Raw genomic sequence first — 19957 nt, forward strand, 5'->3', positions numbered from 1 at the left:
TGGGTTAGCCATGATGGCGTGGCTTTTGCGGCACTGGTTCTGGAATGTTCCGTGATCCAGGAGCTTGACTCTACGCAGCTGGTTCTTTCCAGCTTGCTGAGGAATGCTGACATATCTGTCTCAGCAGAGAGTTTGAGGCCTGACACCCGAGCAGGAGTGTGTGTGTGTGCGTGTGTGTATGTGTGTGTGTGTGTCTGTGTGTGTGTGGTATATGAAGTGGTGGTATGCTCATGAAGTACATCTCATGTATACCTGTTTACTAGACAAGTGTTAAGTCATTCAAATTCCAGAACATAAAGAGAACACAGAAATCTAGAACATTCTGAACAGGTCCTGTTGCCATTACAATCTTGCTACAGTTTCACATTCTGGAGTTCGGAGTAGAACCAAACTCATAACTCTTATTAAACATATCCAAGGATTTGTCAAAAGCCTAGGAGTCCTAATCCTGACGGAATCGTGAGGGATTAGTTCTATGATAATGTTACAGCTTCGTTCGGTACAGCTGGTCCCCAACAACATCTGCGGAGCCTAGCGTGTAATCCCACTGCAATGTTTTCAGTCTATGGCTGCCTGCATTCGTAACTTCACCTTACATAACTGATCTGCCAGAGCTGCCCTACATAATTACGTGAATAGGCAGAAAATCTATAGCGCTCTGCTCAGGCTGGAGGGGACATTAGGTTATTAGGAATGTATGATGTAATCACTGCCACAGGAGCTGACACAGTGAACGCGCTGTCTCTCTTTGTGTGTGCGTGTGTGTGCGCGTGTGTGAGCACTCCAGATTGCATACCTGATGTGCCAGGATGTAGATGTTATGGCCGACATTTCGGGGAGAGGCAGCGTGCTCTTCCTCACCCTCTTTGTCTTCCTCCGGCTGCTCCACTTCAATCTCTCCTTGCATGTAGGCCTTCTTAATGACCTCCACCTATCAGCAACGACCACAACCTGACAGTCAGACCACGCCTTCACCTGCTCTTCATTCACAGAGACTGGGTATAAAGATCAGTAGCACTTTTGACATGTATGAGCACGTTCAACAAACGGGTTTGAGCTTCGATCCAGCATTCTGTCAAATTAATATGAAATGAGTTTTGGTAAAAGGCCAAGATGATTTCGAAAACTGGGATAAAAGACAGAGATGTAATTGTTCTGTTGGGCATCTTAAACAGTGCTGATGTATCAAATAAATGTTTTCTAAATGAAATACAATATAAAACACAGTACTGGAAAATAAAGATATGACAAAAATACATAATCTTTAAAGGTTTTGTTGTATAAAGAGCTGTGTAGAGTGGTCTCTCTCTCACCAGCTCTTTGGGTCTCATGTTATAGAGGATTCTCTCAGCATTTTCGCTGTCGTGACGACTTTCCATGATAGCCAGCAGCAGTTTAGATGCATTATTCTGTGGGCGAAAGAGAGAGAGAGAGAGAGAGAGAGAAAGAGCGAGAGAGAGAACAAGAATATCTCAGACACTCAAACATGCACAGAGTTTCATCACAAACGACAAGGCGGAAGAGATTTCCCCAAAGTTTCGCTCTTGGTCAAAAGCGAGCTTATTTCCATCCCACTCAGGATATCTTGATCGCACTGAACACACACGAGGAAGTATTTGACAACACACTGCGTAGATAACCGTGGAAATATCAGCTGCTTTTTAATCATAATCGCATCAGTTTCCTCTCACTTCACATGGCAAACTGAACCAGACTACATTTACTAAACATTTATAATTATCTACTACGTGTCATAAAAGGATCTCTGCTGGACATAATGTTGACATTAAAGGAGGGAAGTATTCCTGATGTGTCTAACCAGCCCTCAAAAATGATCAACGTTCTAAGGTAAAGAGACACAGGTCGAATGTTGACAGCTGATCCAATCCACAGACAGACCGATAAATCCAGATAGTACCATCAACAGCAAGAACGAAGTCTTAGAATGTGGCGCAGGTGTCTGGATCAGTCTCACTTACCTTCAGCTCCAACACCAGGTCCATCCTTTTCTTCCCCAGCGGGTTAATATCATTCAGTATCAGCGCTATGATGATGTCTATGCCATTACATTCATGGGTGGCAATGCAGTTCTAACAGACAAAAAAACAAAACAAGAAACAGTCATTCTTCTGCCTATCACTATCATCAGTAATAGTTGCTGTATTGGCAGTATCGCTCATACGAGTAGTAATGTTAGTGCTAGAAGTAGTTGCGCTAGTGGTGGAGGCACTTGTAGCTATTGTAGTTGTAGAAGTAACTGTGGCAGTAGTAGTAGTAGTAGTAGTAGTGGAATTGGGGGTAGTAGTAGTACTGGTAGCTGTAGTAATCTCTGTAGAGACAGTTGTGGTGAGTAGTAGCAGTAATCATGGTGATAACAGTAGTAGATGTAGTAAAAATAGTAGTTGTAGTGGTTATGCTAGCATTAGCAGTTATATAAACAATGGTGGTATCAGCAGTCGTTATAGTTGAAACAGTAGTTATTGTGGTAGAAATAAAACTAGAAGTGCAACTTCATGTACTAGTGGTTCGTGAGTTTCAGAGCAGGAATTGGCATACTGGCTCTTATCAAAGCCAAACTCGCGCTGATTCATTTCAATAAATCCCCTGTCAGTTCTGACTGCTAATGCTGACTGTGGTTATAACATGGCGGACCTTTCTTTGAAGAGAAGATCACTGTCTGCTTTCATGTTTGGCATGGATAGACATTTCAGTGTTAAAAAAAAAAAAAAAAAAAAGACAAAAAAAAAAAAAAAAAGTGGACACCACGATCTTCTGAGAACCCCAAACAAAGCTTGGTTGCCCTGGGCAGCAAAAAACAGGCCCTCAGCCAGAATGGAGTACAATTACAGAGTTAAAGCGAGTCTGATCAGGAAGATGAAAGCCACGCTTGAAAACCATCCTGTAATTAAGCAATTATCCGTGTAGAACCACTGTGCCTTTGTAGGAAATGTCTAATTACATTCTTATTGAGTGAAAACTCTGTCCTTTACATAATGTTTGCATTGAGAACTAGAATAATGGTTGTACTAATGTACGCCATTAAAGGAATAACACTGTGCTATTATCATACTGTAGGTAGGTCTGGATATGAAAAAAGAGACTCAAAACCAGGACAGCTCGGTTCTGTGAAAGTTGAGGCGTTTATGTTTGTGTGTGTGTGTGTGTGTGTGTTTCCACCTGGTTCTCGTGGCAAGGCCCTTGACAATACTCCGTGAGGCTCTCAACAGTTTGGTTGATGAGCGCCACGTTCTTCTCGTTAATGTAGAGGCCCAGTAGACCCAAGCCTCCAGTGGTGCTGCCACAGATGCAGTCCAGAAACTGCAGCGTCTCGCATACCAGGTTATAGTTGTTCTTATTGTTCTGACAACGCAGGAAGTTCTGCAGAGTGAAGACACAGATGGGCCAGAAGAAAAAGAAAGAAAGAGTGTGGTATTAGTGGAACAAGCTGATCAACAGGAAACAAATGCCAAGCTCTGATATTTGTGTTGTGTTTTAGAACAAATGGGGTTAAGGTAAACACCCAAGGAGGTTGGAAAACACAATATAACTAAAGGAAAAGAACGATATAACAATTTATGATTATGTACACACATTCTGTAATAATTCTTTACAAAAGGCTGTGTGAAACAAAAACATGATGTCCTTCAAATGTTGGGAGAAAATTAAAAGGGAAACAAGCCAGGGAATTACACACAAAAACAAAATCCAGAGCAGCTCCTTACAGTCTGTTACAAGACACAAAGCTAACTGCCTGGATTGGACCTAAACAATGCAGATGTCTGTGGTATTTCAACATCTCTAAAAGGATTATGTCACAATTCACATGTACTATGACTGGTCTTGCATAAACAAACAAACAAACAAGCGAGGTGGGTGAGTTACTGTCTTAGAGGTTTGACCTCGCTGACCTTCAAGACCTGAAGGGAACTTCATGTGTGTGGGGAAGTTGTACGACCTTTGACCACGGGGATTTTGACAGTGAACCAAGACAGGAACACATTCCCTTTGTATCACAGTTTTTTTAAAATCTTACATCTCGTTTCACTTCTGTATATAATTTTCGACGATAAGCGTTTGCCAAAATGATACATTTTGCCAGCGACACTGCTAAACTCGATGCTTATCTTGAACAGAGAGAGTCGTCCTTCTTTTTTAACAAAGACGGTGTTCTTTTGAGATAGCCTTCTAGTAGTGTGGCTGACCTGCAGTTCTCGATTGTGGTTCTCGCACAGTAGTTGCATCAGACGCAGGATTGGCTGCATAATAGTGATGATGACACTCATTTCGCCGTCGTCTTGGCCCTTGTCGCCCGTGCTGGCCTGCCCTTCGCCCGAGCTCAGGTGCTCGTCCGCTTCCGCCTCCCGCCGGTAGGTGCTGAAGGCTTTCTTGGTAGCAGTGGAAGCTTCTAGAAGCTGCTCCCGTACCTCTTCGGTCACCACTGCAGCTACATCCTTCACTAAGGATACAAAAAAAAAAAAAAAGAGAGAGAGAGAAAGAGCAAAGAAACTGAGCAAAAAAAAAAAAAAATTGTACGAGTTGAATTCTGTAAGATGAAATTTCACTCTATGTGGCACTTGAGTAGGAGCTGTCCCTCAGAAAAGAACTTTTCTTTTTTCCCCCCAACAGGGACTCAAAGGAGAAGGGTATGAAAGTACCATTTAAAATGAGCTTTTCTATGCTTTCCTCTGTGCGTTGGGCTTATTGTTTGCATTAAGGGTACAGTGTAACCTTGTTACTATTTGTTCATGTTCTAGTAGGGACCTTTGTTATTTCTTTTAATGTTGGAACACAAGGTTCTCAATGGCAGCCATCATCCTGACCTTTCTTGCGGGCAGGGGCATCTTTCTCTGAGGGTTCTTCATCTTTTCTCTTACTGCCCAGGTCGCTGGTGTTCACTGTCACCGTGGCCTTGATCTCCTGCTGGGCCAGTTTCATCCTCTCATAAAACACTTTGAAGAACTTCTCCGATTTATTATCGCCGGTCAGTCGACAGAAGAACGAACGCTAAGGTGAGAAGATAAAGAAAAAAGAAAAAGGGACAGCTAAATGAAGGATGCATTTTTTTTTTTTTTATTTTATTTTTTTTTTACATTTGACTTTTCTCTGGCGTGCAGAGAGTGTGTGAGACATAGGAGAACTGTAGCCATGTTGCTGAGCTGAGTTCACACGTCCTTCCCTTGGTCTTGTTTGCCCGCCCCGCCAGTGCGCCAGCCAGCCAGCACGCCAGCCAGCCAGGCAGGCAGGCAGGCAGGCTCACACCACGGCTGTTACGTAACGCACAGCACACTACCACAGAAATAACCTGGAGTGCCTCCCTGCACTCACCTGATTTTACACCGCCTGCCTGTCGTCTCTGGGCCGTCCCATGAGAGAAACACTAACACAAGGCACGGCTCCAGATCACACACAGGCCGCCGCTGGAAACAAACAAAGCTCTGTCCACTTGAAACCAGGCCGAAAAAACGTATCACTATCACCCATGTGCTGTAAAAGTACATCTCAGCGTTCCAGCAAATGAGAAAACCATTCAACTCGCTCTCATTCTCATCCATATTATCCCAAGCCCCCACCCCCCCCCCACCCTTTCTCTCCCCCCCCCTTATATTTCATTGATTATTGCATGCGTGCAGTCCAAGGGTTAGGTGGTTGAGGTTGGTTACGGGTTGTTTTTCTTTGGTATATCCTGTCCTATTTTTTTCTCCCGCCCTCTCTCTCTCTCTCTCCTTCTCAACAATCCCTCCTTACATAAGGACTGTAATCAGCTGAGAGGCTCTAGGGGGAGCATGGAGCGACAGAGCGAACATTGGTTACATTGGGAAGGGGGGGGGGTGGGGGGCAGAGCATGGAGGAAAATCCTGCCCTACTTCTGAGAGCCAAACAGGCACGAAATGAGTGCGTGGTGTGAGAGGGAGGGAGGGAGGGAGGCAGAAGGAGGGAGTTATCGGTTGGATTCTAGGGCAGTTTTGAAAGCCTGTTACATAACCAGCCTTCTTTCCAGGTTGAGACTGAACTTACTGAAGCCTTTTCTCAGACTGGAGGGAACAGGAGATGGGGGGTGGGGGGAGAGAAAGAAAGAAAGAAAGAAAGAAACAAACATGTACACACCCAAACACATCATGACATAAAGGAAAACAGAACGACACCTGAGCTAATAAAATATCAAATTAATTTTACGGGGTTACGTTTGACAGATGAATTGACTGTAAACAGTCATCTTACGGACATACTTTCTTTTTTAAGTTTATCTAACATGCACACGCACATGCTTCTGAGAGGATGACTGACAATCCAGTCAACTTTGGATAGCCTCAAAGAAGTAAAAAAAAAAAAAGAGAGAGAGAGAAAGATCACTAAACGAGATTACAGCACAGAGAAAGGAAAAACAACACTGATTATATAACACAGAACGACAGAGACGAGGAGCTGGAGAAGACTCGCTTTATAACTTTATTGAGTTGAATTGCATGGACCCCATGACTACAGTCACAAACAAGCAAAGCCTGTCAAGACACACGGACAACAACAGGCACGTCAACACCTGACTCCCATATGACAGCAGATGAGAAAAACAGGCAAACAGCGAGTAAACAAGAGCAGAGGAGAAAAAAAAAAAAGGTGCACTGCTCTCAGGGCAAATTAAGTTTCTTCTCATATAATGACTTATAAGAAATGGTATATCAGTTTTTTTTAATCTTACCACTGCCCCCAACCCTCCCCACACCCCGAAAGCAACTTAACAGATAAGGTGTATAGTGAGAAATGTTTAGTTTCAAATAGTTCTACGGTTGTCAAGTCAGGGATGGTAACAGTTTAAAAACCTGAAATTCAGCAATCAAAGCCAACAGAATTCATCAAAGCTCCATCTACAGGGAATGCTCAAAGGTAGAAACATAATGGTGAAAAAAAAACAAAAAAAACCATTAAACAGTGGTGAATGTTTCCTCTAAGGAAGTCACACAACTAACCGCCAAAGCTAAAACTCTTAGCCCACAGAAGGTCGGAGCACTGCACACTACATACATTTGACACTAAGATACTGCACGACTCCACAGAACTCATGGTTCACTGCATGGTTCACACTCTGGTGTGCGCGCATGTGTGTGTTTGTGTGTGTGTGTGTGTCTAACAAGTGTAATTTTATCTGTATTGAACACTGTGCTGCCCTTTCTGAACTGTCAAGGCCGCCAAGCCGCACACATACACACACACACACACACACACACACACACACACACACACACTTATGGACGTTTTAGCTTCATGAATAAAAGTTGTGTTTTGAACACACAGGACCAAGTGAGAACAGGCGGAATAAACGGAAGCTGGAGCTTGGGGTATTCTGCCCGAGAAAATCCCTTCTGTCGGTCACATGTTCCTTGTATCACAAAACACTGGTGCCCACGTTCTAGGCTTCGAGTGGACGGTGAGGAGTACGTCAAACAAAAAAAGGGAGCGCACGAACTTGCACGTTTAAGACCAGCTGGCATGAATAAGGTTGTCCAGCATAGCCAAAAGATTTCAGTGACCACAGAACAGGTGCAACCTGGGTTCAGAATTTAAATGGCAAATTGCCATTTAGAGTAGGTAGTCCATTGAGTCACCTCTACCAATAATAGAAATATAACAGAAGCATGTGAGAGACTGAGTGTGTGTGTGTGTGTGTGTGTGTGTGTGTGTGTGTCTGTGTGTGTGTGTTTGTGCGTGCGTGCGCGTAACTCCCAACTCTTTGCTCAGGGATATAACACGGCTTTGCTGTGCTCATCCCCAACATGTGCAATCACACTACTTCTCATGTTCCTGGAAAACACCGCCTCGTCCTCCAAAAGAAGCTAAGGCCCCGCCTTTGTCGAATCTCCGCTTAAGCCACTGTCTGCTCTGCTGCTAATCCTCGCTCAGCAGACTGGCCCAAAGAACTGTTCTGGAACCAGTCGAAAACCAGAACCCAGCCGTATCTGCCAAGATGGCTTCTGTCATCTGGACACGACCTGGACGTACACGTGAGTTGAGATTGTTTCCATGGCAACGGCACAAAATAAAAGGTCAACCTGCCCTTCTTTTTTTTTCTTGTTTTTTCTTTTCTTTTCTTTTCTGTGTTTTCTTTCCCCTGTCCTCCACTATCACAGTGTTCATTTGGCATCAACAAGGCGATGTTATATAAGGTCTATTTATATCGGCAAGCGGCTCAGTGAGCTGTAGAAGGAGCACAGGAACTGCAATCAGTGCAGGGCTGCTTACAGTGAGTCTTACTGGACCCGCCCAACCCCGGTAACCACGGGAACCCTTTCACACAGCCACGACAAACGGTGCCCTGAGCTACGGGTGCGAGGACACGGCCTGGTCATTGGGAGCCGCGGACTTTGAAAAAACCCAGTGAGATAGAATGCGCGCGCGCGCAGCACCGGAAAGACAGAGAGAGAGAGAGAGAAAATCATCACACGATTCGGGTCCGTTACGGATGGCTGAGTGGGCACGCTAAGCTCCAGAGTTTTCACAACCACCTACACTTGTGTTTTTGAACGGTTACAAATCAGAGTAAAACAAAACTTGAGAACTGACATTGTTTTTTTCTACTGTTAAGTGGATCGGCAGAACAAAAAAAAAAGACCGATAAATTAGAAGTCATTAACTACGGCAAAAAAAAAAAAAAAAAAAACAAAACGAAAAAGTTACGCCTGATATCTTCACCAGTACTCGGTTAAACTCAAGCGTGGAGAAAAAGGATTTGTGGGTGCGTTTGAAAAGGGCTGTGGTAAAGTGAAAATGGGGAGCAGTGCTGACTGATAAGAGGGAGGTTGTAGCCAGCTTTAGATACAAGCGTGCTCCTGCATGCCTGTTGAGTAACTCCAGTGACACCTGTTCCTTTTCGTTACAGCAGGAGAAATGGAGGACATGCGTGTAAGTGTGAAAGTGTGTGCGTGCGTGCGTGCGTAAGAGGGGGCAGGTTGTCAGGTGGTTCTGTAGAGTGATGAGAGAAAAGTGCTGAGAAGTGTTACATTGTGCTGTAACCAAAATGACCTTCTATCTCTTACATAACGTTAAACACACTCTAAACGCACAGTCAAGCACGGTTTTGAATACTTAAAGTCCAGAACAGTGTGCACAAAACTGGGGTGTGTGTGTGTGTGTGTGTGTGTGTGTGTGTGTGAAAGTGTGTGTGTGTGTGTGTGTGTGTGTGTGTTTTAATCTGAGACACTCAAAGTGTTTGAGTTTGGGACTCTGTGAAGGGTCTCAGAGAGGTATGTAGGTCACGAGCTAATGGTTAACCGAGTTGCGTGCGTTTATGTGCGCAGCGACAGGTGTGCAGAGTGACCTGAAACCTCTCTGAAATAAGAGGAAGGCCTAGAGGAGGAGTTTCCATACTGTTTTTTTTTTTCTTTTCTTACCTAAGGAGAAGAGATAGGAAGTGTGCCGATACGGAGAAGACAATTACGTAACAAGGAGCGAGGCGAAACGCATTTGGTGGCCAGAAACCTAAAACCTACAGATATTTCATTTGAGCGAAAAATGTACCTTCATTATCATCGCCACAGCGCCACATCTTCTGATCTTGTTTACTAGTGGTCTACGTGTGATATGTGATTACGAGCAGGGCCCTCAAATAAAAGCCCAGCAACCTTGATTCACGTCTCCAGGAGCCCAGTCCAATTTTCTCCCGCCAGCGCTCCCAGCTGCCAGCGTCAGACACGTCTATTTATAGTTTTCTTAGGAAACTCCAGCGTCGAGGAGATTGGATGGCACAGTCCATCCAAGACCGCGCGAGTCTCTGCTCTCCAAAACTCGCCGTTGCTTTACTGTTTTCAGACGTCCCATACCGGAACAAAAAAAATGCTGAGGTGTATGATTTTCACGTAGACGAACCCTCCGAAAATGGATAACTCGCAGTATAACCATAAACCCCCTGCAAGTAAAGGGGAATGTCCTGTTGAATTGAGTCACGAGTGTCAAATTAGTTATCCGTTCTGGATTAACAACAACAACAACAAAAAAAAAAATCCCTCCCTATTTTTTTACATCAAGATTTAAGTAATAATAAAGAAAAAAACGACCCACCCATTTGCAAGGGGCAGCCCCAACATTTATATTCAGGACCATACATCCTAACACATGAGTCCATGTAATTTCCTACAATATAAACAGACACATAAAAGCCTTTGGATCTGGCCCTCTGGAACAAAATCAACAGGTAACCAAGCTCAAGTGTTGCCTTGAAAGAAATGACCCTAAACAAAAAGCAAACTATGATCAGGAAGATATGATTTCCTGGTAAGATGTCATGTTAAAAAATAGTCAGGCATAACTAATAGCATGAGAGCCACTGATCTTCCCATTGAGAGGGGGGAAAATTTACCTTCTATTGTTCTCTGCTTACACTGTTATATGACCAACATGTTTATTATACTTTGTCACGCCAGTTTCCATATACTCTCACAAACGCACGATAAGAGGCGTAAAAGCAAACAGCAGATATACGGCAATAAAATTCATATTGCAGAGTCGCACCAAACGCGTACACGACCCACCCTCACTCCCTGCCAGAGAAGTGGGCGATGGCTTCTGTCTTGGGTTAACCCGAGTTCTCAATTGTACTCACACTTCGACTTCTCAACAGGCATTAGTCACTAGTGTCTGTCCCTTTTTTTTCTGGGTGACTGGCCTTTAGCATCAGGCATTTCTGAATTTAATAAGTAACGGCTTCACACATTTTACAGCTCGGTTTCATCTTAAGAAAACAGAAGCCAAGACTGCACAGTTCTTCATTTGAATTTACCTCATGACATCACAGAGGAAGCCAACAGAAGAAAATGGCAGAAAATACAGAGACATGGTACACATAGTGAACCAGCCAAAAGGTCGGGGAGAGAAGAGGTCACAATAAGTCTTTGTTAAAGTTTTAGGCATGGAGGAAGTATCTGAACAGAAGGATGACCCAAGTGTAAAATCAACCATAAACGATTGTCTCATAGACGGTTAATTCGCTCATCTGTTCAGAGTGGGCACAGTTCGAGACAAAACCAAATCATCCTCCATTACCTAACCCACCCTGCGACTCTATTTTCGTTTGTTTCCAGTGGGAAATCTCCAGATGCGTGGCTGTCTAGACAACGAGCAACGATCAAGGCTGTCCCATTGTATTGTAACATGGGTTATGTATATTTACCATTACAAATGAGGAAAAACTTTCCACCAAATTCTGTATACATGCATTCATCCTCTCACTTGCTTAGCCCACCGACACCACACAACACCACACCACACCACACAACACCACGTCACCAGCACACTCAAAACTTTCCACAGAGCCAGGATGTTTCAACCACCACCCCTCACCCCGAGGCAAATGGCCTTGTACTCTAAATTAAGAATACACGGTTGTTGTGAGCGCTCTGCGATACTGACCAGGCCAAGCCAGCGCAGAGAGTCACATAAGTCATATCCACACACACTTCGGTGACTGGCTTGTTGGCTGGTGGGTTGCACTCTGTTTTCACTCTGCTCCAGAGAGCGGGTAGAAATCCGAAGGATCTTAATTAGTGAGGCTTGCAGAACTACTCCAGAGAAGAATTTTTTCGAGCGTGAATCTGAGGGGACGTTTAAGGGGCGTGACTGGGGAAGGCTTGAACGTGAAAGAGCGGTGACCTGGCCCACTTCTCTTTGTGTTCACTAACACACTTCCACATTTTTCTCTCTAGGGGCTGGCATGCACACTTCGGCAGCGCTCCTCTCCCCTCCCGCTCGACTCGACTCGACTCTCTCTTTAATCTCAACCCCTTCTGCCCTCCCTGTCTTTCTCGGCGCAAGTCACTGGCCCGGGCCACCGACCCGTATTACCTCCAAGCCAAACAAACAAACAGCGCGAGGAAATCGGCTTGCCCCGTTTCTTTTTTTTGTCCTGCTTTTCATTTTGACAAACAAGAGCCTCTGTGTTCCAGAAGAGGGGCAGCTGGCCCGACATTATGTAACACACAGAGAAATGTGATGAATTCCCTGATATGTTTTAGCTTCTCTCAGCGCCATACATGCTTCAGTAACAAAGAGCGCCTGTCCCGTTGGAAGGAAATTAAAAAAAAAAAAAAAAAAAAAAACCCCTTTCTGACAGATTGTGAAATAGGAACAATGAAGGCCCACTTACTTGGAACAATTTAAACATTACTGCACAGTGCAAAGTGAATCCCCTCCAGTACTCATCCCTTAATCACAGATATATAAATCTAGGTTTTCGAGATGGTGAGTCACCATTATCGTTACCGTGGAAACAAATAAATCTTGGACAGAGAAGGCCATATTTGGGAACTTTGAATGAATTCGGCATGACAGCATAAAATGGCATAAATTTCCTGCTGTGGTCGCTGACAAGAAAACACTTAACTAACTGAAGAGGGGCTCTTTTTAAGGAACTACTTTAGAGAAAATATTGGTTCGTAGACAGATCGAAGTGTCTGAAAGTGAAAGGAGACAATGAGTGGAATCGTTCTCCAAAATAAAGATATTTAACTGAGAATAAGGAAGCAGTTGGGAATGTTTAAATGTTCTTATGAAAGCACCCTCAAAAGTGAGTAAGTGTAGTAATTCCCCTGTTGACAGTGGTGCATGGTAGCTCTTGTATTCGCCCACACTATACTGACAAACTCCAAAAGACCACGCTCTGTCATGTGGCTTTGGCATTCACCAGAAAACACATATGACTCGACAAACAGCAACCAGTTCATGCCACAGTAAACTTTTGCAAGAGGCTGAGAGAAACATGTCGCCACAAAGCTTTTAAGCATGTGCGCATCGCAACGACTCTAACCTCAAGTGTCATACTACTTACCTTATCTCAGTACCAAAAAAAAAAAAAAAAAAAGGAAAAAAGAAAATGCAAAAACAAGCTAACCGCATATTCTATGCGGTTCTTGTGTTTCATGAGAATGCGGTAGCTTTGAGGGCCTCTGAGAAAATTTAATGGCAGCTGTACGGGCAGCTAAGAGGTGAAAGCGAAAGAAGACCTATGGAATGACGGGGGCATATCCCCGTTTCTCGTTCTCTCTTTCCGTTATTCTCTGCCCTCATTCCCTGAGCACAGCGTGACCCAGTTAATGCCGTGCTGAAGTGTTTTGTACATTATTCACTCAGGGACTGGTCTTATGTAACCCAGTCATGTGAGTTTCTTTGTGAGAGCCTGTGGGAAGCCTGGGTAGCATCAGGTAGAATGGCTATGCAAATACAAGCCGATTATGCAACAGGCCTGTTTGTGCAAGCACCCACACACACACTCGCTCACATAAACCCTGCCAAGCTTGGAAATGTAATTGCCCTACAATCAGTTCACCCCCCCCCCCCCCCCCCCCCCCTCCAGCTGACATACACCCCTCCCTTTCTCTTCCATCTCCCCCCGCCTTCGTGCAACCTTGCTGCGAGGTTAGCAAAGTGGCTTGGTTACCATAACAACCCCCTTGGCTGGCGCAGGGCAGACAGTGACGCGTCATACGGCTCAGCGTTTTGGACCGTTCCCAATGGGCGATTAATGGAGATTCTGCCTGTTCTTCCTGCTCTCCACATACTCCCTGCACACCCACACTCATCGCTCAAATGGACGCTGCAAGTGGTCAGCAACTCTAAACAATGGTGATATAAGAAAGAAACACCTCACCATGCAGTGCCTCCTAACAGCTATCATCTTGTCTATGTTCACGCTGACTTCCAGTCATGTTTACAGTTTTGTCAGGTATGGCTGTGTGTTCCTCACCAACGGGTTTGGCATAGCCTTTTTTTGTTTTTTCATGGTGAGAATGGATGCAATGTATTTGGTTTTATTATAGCTGTTTTTTTTTTCTTTAATACATTTGTTCAAGCGTTTCAAAGATACAGTTGTGATAGATGGACTCATGATAATAAATTTAAGATAACAAAACCAAAAAAACGCAAAACAGATATTGAAATCGAATGGAAAAACATCCCACGACTGCCATCCGTATGATAAAGGCAACCTTGTCCTGGACATATACATCTCCATAGCTTTATTTGTTTACCAAATGTCTCAGTGAGGAAAGAATATACTGTAACACCTGTGGTTAGCACCATAAACGCATGTCAAAACACAGTCCGCTTCCAATGAAGAGACACCACAACCTTCCGGGAATCCCAGTCTGCTTAAGTCTGAACTTGTGTTTTCCCACTAACCTGAATGACGGGGTTCCCGCCCTCCAGCAAGGCGATAGCCAATAGGATGCTCTCCTGGAAGATGCGGTCACTCGTGGCGTTCATTATGAGGTCAATGACGAGATCCGACGCTCCTTCCTTATCCAGGTGGCATTGCACTTCTGCCAGGGTCATCTCCCCTCGACTGCCCACCGGGGTTGACCCCCCACCTGGACAGACGCACGGAAAGAGAAAGAGAGAGAGAGAGAGAGAGAGAGAGAGAGAGAGAAAGAAGGGTAAAGAGGAACGGGGGTTAATTACAATTTCATTTTCCTAAATATGCTGTTCAAAAGATGACTTGAGTGTTTTCTAAATAGATCGTTGTAAAAAAAGAAAAGTGAAAGAGCCAATTCATGTAACCAAAGCTCAAGAGCACCACAGCATCACATCAGCATGACTACCTGTCCAACAAAGCAGCAGCCATATTTTATTGTTTGTTTTCTACTAACCTGAAAAGAAACAAAACACAGGCCATCATCGGTAATTCGATGGTAGGAATAAGAAAATAAACGTTTCAGATCTGAGAAACAACGCTTTGATTGATCACATTGAAGACGCAGAGGGTAAATCTGTGTATGGACTATATGAGTATATGCTGAGTATATTCACGTGAATATATTCTCTCTATATTCTACATAAACAGAAGGCACACAGAAGACTGCTCTGTGCCTCTTCTCTTGTGTGTCCAGAGCCAGCAGTCTTAGGAAGTGATCCCCTATGACCGCTCCTGTCGCCTGGCAACCGAATGAATACCCAGAAGGAGTGGAGGGCGATGTCACTGTTAATGTGGGACGCGGCACGTAACCGCAACACATGAGGGACAGAACGTGAACAAGAGTTAACACTCTTTCCTTAGCGCTCAAGTGAAACTGTGAGGGTACACGTCTGTAACTGTTAGAGAAAGCCCCTCACAATGACAGCAGTGTAAAATAAATGAATAAAGAATAATAACTGAACGGATTTCTCTGGCACAAATGGACATCTAAATATGAAAAACATTAGAGGAAACCTGCTAATTCAACCAGTAAAAATAATGACAAAAGTTAGAGCTGTCCAATAGCAGAGAGGGCAAGGATTGCTCCCATTGGACAATCTTGAATTTGGTCACCATACCCATTATAAACCCCGTCAACTGTCAACTGAGCTTGATGGCGGTTGGCCACCTGGTTGGTTATCTGCTCACCTGTTGGAGTTTTGGCCTGACCTCCAGGGCTGAGGGGGCCATTGCTGAAGCTCGTGAGGCTGTCTCTTCGGCCACTGGGCTTAAAGTTGCCATAGTAACGGTTCACCAGAATCTGTCTCAGAGCTTCACCCTAGAGATGGGAGAATGGTCTGGTGAGGGTTGTATTGGGCAGTGAGGGAGGGGCAGTGATGATTCATACTTGCTCAGTGTCACACTGGGAACACATCACTTCATTCAGAGGCCACTTTGTTTTCCAAAATGCCGTCAGGAACATGCCAACCATACACGGGGACCGATGGGAATGACAGAAAACTGAATGTAGTCACGTAGTCATACAGGCAAAAATAACACATGTTCATTTACTGAAGCATTCATGTAAGAATGAAACTTCATCTTAAAGACTGAGGTGATGTGTTCAGAAAAGAAGTGCTCTATGACAGCGTTTCTCAAACTATGGGCCGCGGACCAGCGCCGAGGAAACTGCCAGGTCCCCTCGCCCCCTTGACTGAACTTCCTGCTCTGAAAATAGTTACATTTTATTCAAGATTCTAGAATGTTAAGCATTCCCACCTGCGAGAACTTGATTAACATTCTAGAATCTTGAATAAAATGTAACTATTTTCACCTGGCGAGTGACAGAAGCACCGAGTATAGTTTGACTGGCGCAGTGGCAGGGCTCTGGCACCGGCACCGGTCTGCAGCCCATAGTTTGAGAAACGCTGCTCTAAGGGAAATGTAGTCTCATTTTCCAACTCACATCCTACTAACAAGAACAACATACCACTAAAGTGTTCGTAAACAGGTCGAGGAAGAACGTGTAGTCCATTGTGTTGCTATGTGCTCCACATTCCTTGTCACTTGTGTATTTGTTTGACTTTTTTTTACTCTAAGATAAGATATTCATCTAGTTTGGCCTTTGACCTTTCCTGAGACCTGAGAGTTCAGGTAAGCATGGAAACCAAGCGTCTGATGAAACCCAGAATCTTCCCTTATTATTATTTCTCTGACCTCTCACCTTTGACCTGTAAAATGCACTGAATAGGCACCGCCACAAAGCTCAAATGCAGCGTTCTTCTCTTTCATTCTGTTCACGGGGAAAATTTTCAGTCCAAGACTAAGACTACAGTTACATTTATGAAGTCAGCTCCAAAAGACCTTGGCCAGTGTCTCTTTAAACAGTTCACATTATATAAGTCGCTTGATGAGGAATTCGATAACCAGTAGAACCAAAAGAGGAAAGTTAGTAAGAGTCAGAACCCAGTGCGTAAGCATGTTGGCCGAGGAGTGACTAGACAGAGGGGCGGGGAAGACCAGCGTCTGGGAGCTAGCGCCCATCCAAACTGGGTTACCTACCCTCTTCTGATCCTCCAGCTGCTTCTGAGGTTGATTTGGATCAAGCTCCTGAGAGTGAGGTAAGTTAGCAGAAAGCCGAAAGAAAAAGGAAGACAAAGAAAACAAAAGAATCGAGGAAAATAAAAGGAAAAAAAAAAGAGGGGGGGTGGTTAATTCTGTGCATATTAGTCACTTTCCCGACATGCAAGGAACTAGGGCACATTACATCATGCAGCTGAATGAAGGGTGTGCGTCTGGAGGGGTGGGGTTAGGTGGCGGCGTTGATGGTGGTGTTTGGGAGTAACAGAATCGTGCATGGTCAAAGTGACATGAGATAAAGGCTACTTTCAAAACTACAACCAATTAAAAAAAAAAAAAAAAAAGAAAAGTAAGAGAAAGAAAGGAGAATTGAAGTTTTCCTAATTGTCTACATACAGTTTTACCACTAGTTTGTACAGAATGTTAACTAACTGAACGGGTTTTGAAATAACTTAACTCTCAGAGTATTTATGCATGAAAACTGAAAAAAGAAAAGGTTGGAGTGTGTAATCCACCTGACTTATTCCTAATGCCTGAATTTAAACAGCCTCTGTCACATTCAGCCCTGCAGCCGGGGCTCAAACCAAACCATGTTAATTACATAAGGGCATGACAGGCTGCCAGGGACAGAAACACAAGCCATGGAAAGGGAGGGAAGAAAAAAAAAGAAAAGAAAAAAAACGCCTCATCCCGATTACATAATGCAGCCCCTGCACTACTAACACAGTGCAAGCTTCTGCTCCCATCTGCCGTGGAAAAACACCCAGACTGCCTTTCCAAACAACCCCCACCCCCACTTAAATAAAGGTCAGGAAACGGAGGATCGGGCCAAAAATCAGAGAACGGACGAATGCATGAACAGAGAGAGGGCCAAAAATGGGTCATTTCGTGGCATAATTACAGACAGGGAGAAATCCACAGAGGGTATAAAAAAAAAAAACAAAACAAAAACAAAAAAACAAAAACAAATGTGTGTGTGTGTGTGTGTGTGTGTGTGTGTGTGCGTGTGTGTGCACGTATGTATGCATGTGTGTGTGTGAACTCGGAAAGAGGAAAGACGTGGAGACAGCTGGACTTCTCCCACTACATGAAAAGGAATGACTCAAATGAAGCTGTAATGGAAAGCAGCTACAGTGTTGAGACAGACGCTTTACTACTGTCTGCAACGACCCATATTTCAGCACCGAGCTTGGGAAGGGGGGGGGGGGGTGAATATGGGTGCTGAACACACCTCGGCGGGGACCTCAGGCTCAGGTGGAGGGACCAGCTATTTGGAAATAGAAACGGTGGGTTAGTCAATTTGCAGACTAGACTATGCACATTGCTGTGGTTGACTTCAACAACACAGTTCCCGCCCTAAACAAACTAAACGTATTATGAAGTGCAAACAGGGCGAGTCTCATACAATGTCTCAGGGCGTTGACTGCTTATGGATGTTTTGTCATGTGCCAGGCAGACATAAAGGCACATGACTTAAAGTCAAGCTAACCTATGAGAAAAAATCTAGAGGGTCAATAAACATGGCATAATTGAACATCTCTGCTAATCACTATGCTGTAGTGATGCTTTCACTTTACGAGATCATATGTGGAATGCAGCCATAATGCAAGAAAATGCAATTATACTATCATTATCTCACTAAGCTTGTCTATGCTATTCCTCTTATCTACTAGGTCATCTAAGAGAACCAAGCAGCCATAAAGAGCATACAGAGGCTACACAAAACGCTGATGCCCTTCAGTTAAACAAACATCCCTAGTTATATCACATCACTATCTCCAGCCTGTTGTTAGACCTTAAAATGCCCACATCAAACGGAGGGTAAAAAGAATATTGAAACTTGCTAATGTTTTTCTGTTGGATAATTCGATACCTGAAATCAGAGAGAAACTTTCGAGGCAAGTGGCAGTTCTGCCTGCAGTGACTACCACTTCAAAACGAATACGAGATTTTAAGAGGTGTGTTCAAGTCTCGTCAGACGTTATCATACTTCAAACTGTTCTGTTATGTGTTAAAACTAGTTCTTGAATGAGTTTGGGGGAGGGGGGGACGGTTATAAAAACAAATAAATAAAAACAAAACGAACAAACGGTGGAAAAAAAAAAAAATCATTCAAATCATGCAGTTCCAAAAGGCTCGGTTTGCAAAGCAGACAACATGCACTGGTTGCCAGACTGCTGTCACAACATGAAAAGGAGAACAATAATAAAAAAAAAAAAAACGTATAAGATGAATTGGTTTAAAAAAAAAAATCAACAAATGAAAAAAAAAAAAGAGACACATTGAAAAATGACTCATCTGACAATTATTAACACGAAGAAGCCGCGACGCACATTCATTGATTAACCTTGGATTGCCTGAAGGGGAGAGAGAGGTTTTATTGCACTCTTTAATATCTCAGCGTATCCACCCGTTTGGACATAATCCTACAAAATGAACTTTGAATGAGTGGCTTTCACGACTTAAATGCCATAGCATGAAAGCGCCAGACAGCTTGACAGATCAAGGTCTCGAAATTAGTCCAGCTGCCATGACGCAGACACTTGTTTGTCTGAGTAATTGTGCTACTAGTCAGGAATGTCCCTTTCTGCAACATTTTTATCTACGCACCGAAGAAAGAGAGAGAGAAAAAAAAAAAGTGCAAATAAAAAGCCTGCTAAATATTCCTTGGTAACTTTAAATTCACCACGTCGGTTTGGCCGTCGCGGTAGGCTACGGCATAAAAGTGAATTGATCGAAAGAGTTACTGTGAGGTTCACTTCCTCATTCTGTCGTCAGTCATGGATGATAAAACAGGGATGTGTTAGAAAATATAAAAGTTGTAACAGTGTCAGTCTCCTCGTTCATCACAGTCAACTGGCTTACGGAGTCCTAAGTTACAAAAAAAAAAAGTTTGTGAAGTAAATTTTTTTTTTTTTTCAGTTTCTTTTTTCTGCATCACTATGGTATATTTCAGTCAGAATTTGTCTACTCATTGTGAAAAGTCAACACCTGCACAGAACAGCTGGCCTTCACAAAAGATCACATCATTTCCATATGTCATTTTGATATCTTTCCTCTGTGACAGAAACCAAACCTATAATTTGCTTGTGTATGAGTGCATGTGCATGTGCATGTGCATGTGTGTGTGTGTGTGTGTATGCGCACTATGCGGGTTTTTTTTTTTTTTTTAAAAATAAGACGATGAAAGATAAGACTTCTAAGTAATTCATTCCCCACTTTTGA

The 19957-nt window shown here is 43.7% G+C and overlaps 1 protein-coding gene across 1 annotated transcript in view; it reads right to left on the reverse strand.

Moving 5' to 3' along the window:
* itpr1b (inositol 1,4,5-trisphosphate receptor, type 1b) overlaps positions 1-19957 on the reverse strand; it is an 86981-nt gene that overhangs the window by 21393 nt on the left and 45631 nt on the right. Inside the window, exons 38-45 of the mRNA XM_030776257.1 lie at positions 15362-15491; positions 14161-14348; positions 4821-5004; positions 4203-4456; positions 3178-3378; positions 1980-2090; positions 1314-1409; positions 797-931 (exon numbers count right to left, since the gene is read on the reverse strand). Coding sequence (XP_030632117.1) covers positions 797-931; positions 1314-1409; positions 1980-2090; positions 3178-3378; positions 4203-4456; positions 4821-5004; positions 14161-14348; positions 15362-15491 — 1299 coding nt within the window. The remainder of the gene's footprint in view (positions 1-796; positions 932-1313; positions 1410-1979; positions 2091-3177; positions 3379-4202; positions 4457-4820; positions 5005-14160; positions 14349-15361; positions 15492-19957) is intronic.

The sequence above is a fragment of the Chanos chanos genome, chromosome 6 (genome assembly GCF_902362185.1).
Source record: "Chanos chanos chromosome 6, fChaCha1.1, whole genome shotgun sequence".
NCBI lineage: Eukaryota > Metazoa > Chordata > Actinopteri > Gonorynchiformes > Chanidae > Chanos > Chanos chanos.